This window comes from Pocillopora damicornis, chromosome 4, assembly GCF_964200805.1.
Source record: "Pocillopora damicornis chromosome 4, jaPocDami1.2, whole genome shotgun sequence".
Classification (NCBI taxonomy): Eukaryota; Metazoa; Cnidaria; class Anthozoa; order Scleractinia; family Pocilloporidae; genus Pocillopora; species Pocillopora damicornis.
Genome location: NC_142673.1, coordinates 30,731,109 through 30,737,956, shown reverse-complemented (window position 1 = coordinate 30,737,956; position 6,848 = coordinate 30,731,109). Strand labels below are relative to the sequence as shown.

General features: G+C 38.0%; 1 protein-coding gene across 2 annotated transcripts; it reads left to right on the top strand.

Annotated features, from left to right (window-relative positions):
* The first annotated feature begins 27 nt into the window (after positions 1-27).
* On the top strand, positions 28-2,069 carry LOC113681717 (T-cell leukemia homeobox protein 1). Of its 2 annotated transcripts, XM_089203707.1 has the most exons (3): positions 28-335; positions 506-664; positions 803-2,069. In XM_089203707.1, the coding sequence occupies exons 2-3, from the start codon at positions 538-540 to the stop codon at positions 1,282-1,284; spliced, it is 609 nt and encodes a 202-aa protein (XP_089059833.1). In that variant the 5' UTR covers positions 28-335; positions 506-537; the 3' UTR covers positions 1,285-2,069. The 2 variants fall into 2 exon arrangements, with proteins under 2 accessions (XP_089059833.1, XP_027054637.1); XM_027198836.2 differs by lacking the exon at positions 28-335 and having other exon boundaries at positions 364-664.
* The last annotated feature ends 4,779 nt before the right edge of the window (positions 2,070-6,848 follow it).

The following is a 6,848-nucleotide window of genomic DNA, read 5'->3' as shown; positions in this document are numbered from 1 at the left end:
GATGTTTGGCCGACATTTACAGAACTAATAGTGCCAATTTCCTCGCAATGAACCATTCCATCACGCAACAATGAAACATTTAACAAACTCCTCCCCAAAATCTACACTAGATAAATGTCAAAAATAAAGGTACATAATCAGATTTTGTATGGAGTTTTGGCAACGATTTCTCCTTCTAGAATATTTGAAACCGGACACAATTTTTGAACAATGGTCAACTCAGTGAAGTATGTACTTGCGGTAGTGTGTAATGGCTGTGTTAGCCGGCGAAGCATTTGATGATCTCATTATACTACAGTCATCTCAGGTGACAACCGCTTATATGTCTGTTTACGGTAAGTCCCAATCATTTACCGACCCTTTGTTGTGTAAAGTGGAAACAAGTTAAGGTTAGCAGACTATATTTAATTGGCTGTCAAAAAGATTAGCATTGTCCGGATGTTGGTATCATAATATTTAGCGGATAGAAATAGTTGCTGATTTCAATTTAGTCAACTTGTTCCAGGGCGTACTTCAGGTTCCTTATGTTAAAACGTCATGGCATCATTCAGTATAAATGCCATCCTTGGACATTCAACGCAAAAACAACAAGAAACAAACGATGTTGATCTGCGCCACACGAATTGTGTTGATGAAAGTTCCAGTCAACAACAGGACCAAAAAGGTGAGCGAATTGAAGGGAAAATCATCTTGCTATCAAACCATTAGTATGATGTAAAAGCTTTACCTTCGCCATAAGTGTAAAGTTCCATACTATGATGAGAATATGATGAAGATGATGTCTACACATATTTCTCCTTAGAACATTGCCCATCAAAGTTAGTACTTTACAGTGATGAAATCGACGACGGCGCTGAGTTCCCCAGACAAGAGGACCTCTTGAACAAGATACGGCGAAGGCGAACAGCTTTCACAAGCAGCCAGTTAAAATCTTTGGAGCAAAAGTTTCGAGATAAGAAATACTTAACGATCACAGAGAGAAACAACTTGGCTAAAAGTCTTCGTCTCACGGATACTCAAGTCAAAACATGGTTTCAGAACCGACGGACTAAATGGAAAAAGCAAATGGCGCCTGAGTTTGAGGCAAACTTACGGTGGGAAGAAGCGAACGCTATGTTTTATCCGATACAAACTGCAGTGTTTCCTTATTACGAACAATTTGCACTCCCAGTGCCACCGATACCCTACAAGTATAACATTGTACCGAGTTTCTGTCCCTCATCTAACTTGCAACTAGTTCAGACAAATATTCATTCATTTGTGTCGGCCCACGGCTCGGTCTAATAGGATCACTCTCTACCGTAAAGAAGTTACATCATTTGTACTATTTACTACTTACTTACCAGTTATAAGCAAGTTTAAATATCTTACCAGAGTAGTCATTTCATTGTGGTATTAGCCACTTGTAGTGAACAACGCGCTTGAAATCTGTCTTAATAAGTGGCTTTTAGAAGAAAAATCCTTTAGATGACTCGTCATATTTGACAGTGATTTTATCGTCTCCCCCACTAGACCAAACAACGCCAAAATGAACATTTCTTCATAAATTGGTTCTTAAAACAGTTGAAAACCTTGGTGGTAAATTCATTGTCAAGTAATTTGCATTGTAGAATATCTGGCTCAAACGATCCGGAATCAATATTGGGGTTTGTTCTCTGCCAAAGAGGAAAAACGAAAATCAAAGGAAACCGCCACAGATAATGGAGCTCAGTAAAATGTACAATGTAGCATCACCTGACGCTCTATTCAACTAAAATTAAGCCGAGAGTCTAATAATTCATTCAAAATTAGCTGTTAAAACACAGCTTTTTCATGACCTGATTTGGAAGGCGTGCTTTACCACTCCTCTTGCAAATTTGAAGCAATCGATCAATAAGAATTCCTTATGAAAATTACTTTTCACTCTTTAAACAGCTTGTAAATAACTTTTAGTCACTGTAAACGCTTATTCCAAAAATATTGCATGACTTTGTACAAAACGCCCTCAACGACGTTACAGTGACTCGTATTTCACTCATTAACCGTAAATCTCAACAAATTTACATTTGAAATAAATAGTTTGTGTTGAATTATATTGTGCTTTTTGTGAACTGATTAATATATCCTTTAGAATACAGATCCTGTAAGAGCAATTTCCCTACATTAGATTTTGAACGCTGTGATGATTTTGTGACGAAAAGTTCGCTGAAGTCAAACAAAGCGGAGGAAACAAAACTCGATCAAAGCGGAACCTTTTTTCCCACCCGTACTGATGATAAAATATGCAAGGCAGGAAAAGAGACGGTTTTAGATCAGTTTATGGAGAAGGAATTCGGTCTCTTTTGTTCAATGATTCTCAGAGTTCAAATGATTTCAATTTTAAGATGCCTCAAAAACGCACTAATGTCGGCCAAGAAGCACACAACGCTAGAGAACATGCCTGCTGTTTGCCACCGACGTTGACTGATTTGAGGTGAAACTGCGCTCATAACACGCAACAATCGTGACGCAATATGTTCCTATCTGGCGGCTGAATGAAAAATACAACGAACCTACGCGCATTTAATGTTAACTGATGTTAACTGAAAGGAACTTTACAAAGATTTCTACCTTCTTGAATTTGAATGATCACTGCCATTTATATATGTCCACACAAACTAATAGTGTATCGAATGTATCAAGAGTGGTTTCTCTCTCCTTGCGCTTTAATTAAGGTGTTATGTTTTTTTTATTCCATATTACATCCAATAGGAAATAAGAGGCTCAACATTGACAGAACCACTTTAATGAAGTCTGTTTCCTTGAGACTCGGAAAAGAGAAATCTAACGCAATGGAATAAATGGCCCAGTTCATTTTTAACCCAAAATCAATTGTTAAAGCAATATGAAAAGAAGACGATTTTTATTGTTTTAATAGCAATCACAGAGACAATCTTCATTTTTCACAAGGCTTACTTTTTCGCGATTTTCGCCGAGAATGTCATAATACAAAGGTGAAATGCCTTACTTAACAGTGCAAATAAGTATTTTTAAATATCTGTTAGCTCTATGACACGATTTTCTTTCTCGTCTTGTACTATTTGCGCGGATTTGAGTCAATGGTTTGTACGAGGAGTTTTCCAGAGTTCACTATCGCCATCCCACCCCTCTCTGCCTGCTGGTTATACAGTACTGTATTAAGAAACATAATATTGGGCAGGAATTACTTATTTCACCAATTATCATGGGGGCCTCCCACTAATCTGTTGAAATTCCACAGACTTTGAAACTTGCCAAACAAATTAACGAGGAATGTGTCCGTAGGTTACACGCATTTGTTAACAAACATAATCTAGTAAAACGGCTGAGACAGTGTCAAGTATAATTCTTTCTTGGTCAGCATTTCACCATAATTCTCGCTAATTTAACTGGCTTGAACCTCTAAACTTTCAGGAGAAGACTTGCATGTTCCTTTCGGTTCGGTGCGCTCTTGTACATCTGGCTGATTAAGCTTGATGAAGAGCTAAATGCCATTTCCAGAGTGACATAGAACTTAAGTCATGTTCTCGTTGAAACAAAATTCGAAATTAGCTGTTTTTCCTTAAAAGGAATTTTCTCAAATCATTCTAATTGCAATGAGTAATCCATCTGTCTAATACTTATCGTTTTTACCTGGTAAGAATTTAATTCTATTAGAAGGCCTCTCATCAAGACACCCACTTACCTAAAAATGACGCCGTGATAGGAAACAACACTTTCGAGCGGTGCCGGATGTTAGCAATGTTTTTCATCCGTTCAAACCTTTCTTTTTCAAGGTAACAATGAACTAGAAATCGTACAAATCACTTCAACAGCTATAAACTGTAAATGTGTTCTGAGACTATGAAGTGGATTCCCCTTCTAAACAATTGGTTCCACTCTAAAGATTGCTTTATGTCAGTCCACCTTGAGGCACCGTATGAGGCATTATTTATCCACTCGCCGTCCATGTGCTCAACTGAAGTGGAAAATCTTTCTGTTCTAATCTTTGGGAGCTATTATTTTGTGTAGCAAGATCGCTAGCAGTCGATCATCTTCTCACACCAAGAATGAGTTCTTTGGATTGTTTAGGTAAGCACTTCATAAGAAGGTACCACAAATATTAGACCAATTTGTGTCACTTAATATGCTAATTATTTCTGTCGTAGTTGAATTTCCAAACAACATGAAATTCTAGTTGAGCTAATTAAGCTTTGTGGGAGAGTTAAGAAGATAAAGCAGAGATGAAACTACCTTCCGTAAATTATGTTAAAATGAGTAAACAAATAAAGTGCCTGAAGATAAGTAGGTCACCAAAGCAAAGAATGAGTGTTCACAGGCACTAAGTGCACGCTCCAAAATGGGGAAGGGTGGGGGCTCATTAAATCCTAAGCCTGGAAAAAGAATTTGATTTTTTAAGAAACTGAAAACTCGTTATCCTTGTCAACTTCCTTTAACGTTGACTCAGAGAAATGGTAAGTTTATCTATAAACAGTGGATACCGAATTTGACTTAAGTATCATTCCAAAAATTACTCTATAACATACTTAATTTAGAGTGGAATTAGAGTGTCGCAGTAATTTCAGATCTTACCTGGAATCGTTCCTCATAAATCTTGAGTATCAGATAGCATGTCTGAAAAAGCAATTCAAGGCGTGTGCTTTGTAGAAGACATCGCCTTATTAGCTTGTTTTAAGTCTTACAATGCAGGGCTTCTTGCACGTAATGTTTTACTTTTGAGCTCTTAGTCTAATCAATTGGATGATAATGATAATAACAATGGCAATAATGATGTCTATAAAAAGTGCTTTCGTCACGGACATGGTTTTAAAAACAGCCCCGTTAGAGAATAACAATGTTATAAACAAAGAAAACATGGAGTGACACATATAAAAAGGCTCGCATTACAGCCATAAAAATAATGGAACAGAGGTATCATAAGATAACGTAGAGAAAAGAAACAATGTGTTCAAAACTTCAAAATATCGTAGTAAGAGTTCCTCTTACTTCTTGAATAATAAGATCAAAATTAAGATCAGAACTAAGATTATTAAAAATAATCTGCTGCATGGTGTTAGTGTCGTTTCTCCCCTCCAAATTTAGTTTTGGAGGCAGAAGGGTACAAGCTGTCTTTTTAGCGGGTATTGTAGTTGTGGATGGTAGCACTTAGTTAAAAATTGACATTGGAAGTAACGATTTCATTTATTAAATAAGCACTTAGAGAAAAAACAGATCGGTGCTTGTGTCGTCTGTGATTTAAACGTTTCCCCTATAATGTTTTAAGAGCTTATATAGAGAAGGAGTATCTTCGTTTTACGAGGATGATTATCGCTGCTTAGCTTTTCAGGACTTACGGATCGTTCCTTAGTTTTGTATGGCCTTCGGATTTGTCATCCAAATGATTAGTAACACAATGGGAGAGTGAGGAAGTGAGTGAGTGTTAAGCAGGCATATACAACGGTTAAAGAGATCTGATTCTCCCAAGGAGTCCGAATCCTCAGTTTACTTTTTTGTGATGTTTTTGACATGATCACCTAGTACAGGTCTTCACTTAGTTTCGACCCTGAACATTTAAAGTAGCTACCCTCCCGAGAAGAGGTTCGCTGATTTGAACACGATGTTCATTTTCAAGTAAATAAACTTCAATCTGTCACAGTTGCGGGAGAGAAGATTTGATTGCAACCAATGCGAAGCACTTTAAAGATGTTCATTCGAATGGTCTCGACTGTCTACGCTCTCTCGGCACATCATTACATCGCCGTAAAGAATGATCTCGCAATATTTAAGGCATTGAAGTAGGTAAAGAAGAATTCGGAAAATAGTAAAGGCCGAGGTATAATGCTTTGAGGTACTCCAACTGTGAGAGGTTTAGGAAATGAGGTACAATTTGTATTTCTGGTAATCTGTTCGCGATTTAGGAGGTACAGCTTTAACTAATCGATGGAACTTCTATCCCAACCTAAAATGAAGTATTTTGAGGAAGAGTTGATGGTCAAAAACACTAGAAGCCTAGCAGGTCGAGGAGAATAACACCTGAGGTGACGCCATCATCCATATTATCCAAGACTTCATCCGTGAGAGCAGCAAGGGCCACCTCAGTGGAAAGGCTTGGGCACATAAAAGCCAAAATGTTCGGGAGTTCGCAAATTCTTCTCTATGAGGTGGGTACAAAGATTCCCTAGACCCAGCTTTGTCTGATTTGAATGGTTGATATCGTAACAGGTCTGAAGGTATTGAGGTCGGTTCGGTCGGTCGGTCGCTATTTTTCATTCCTGATTTCATGTTTACAAGGGACACCAGCTTCGCTGGTGAGATACACAAGGGAATGATCCCTCAATGTCAGATGAAACACGCCATACTTTAGTACACGATGGTTGTTTTTCACCAAAGATGAGATTTACCCTGCTCTTTGTATTAGCATATTCGGCGTTAAAATCCCCAGTAAGTCAAGTACGGTATCACCTGAAAACTTTGATAGAAAAGCATTCTAATTGTCAATTAAGTTATGCAGCTTATAAGTGGGAGCTTTGTTGTTGTTGTAAAAAGTTGCCTGGCTCTTTAAGTTGGGTGATTTCGACCCCATAATTTTCAACCGAGACCGAACTGTAAACAAGACCGGAATAAGAAACCCGTTCAATGAGCCGTTCCACCGTGCCTCTCCGAACGATCTTGTCTGACAATGGAATATCCTGGAATATGTAACTAATTATTGAGGCATGAAGCCTTGTCTTCGAGATCGTAAGATGTGGAAAAGTTGATTCTCAACTAACGAGCGAACGACATTTAACTTTTGAGGAAGGTTTCTGAAATTTAGTTAGCCAATTATCATGAGGCGAGTTTTGAGCTGGTGTTGTGCAAGATTAGAAGGCGCC

Coding starts and splice junctions, on each gene's coding strand:
- LOC113681717 (XM_089203707.1), top strand. CDS start 538: ATGGCATCATTCAGTATAAATGCCATCCTTGGACATTCAACGCAAAAA. Junction 665..802: donor TCAACAACAGGACCAAAAAG/GTGAGCGAATTG, acceptor ATTTCTCCTTAG/AACATTGCCCATCAAAGTTA.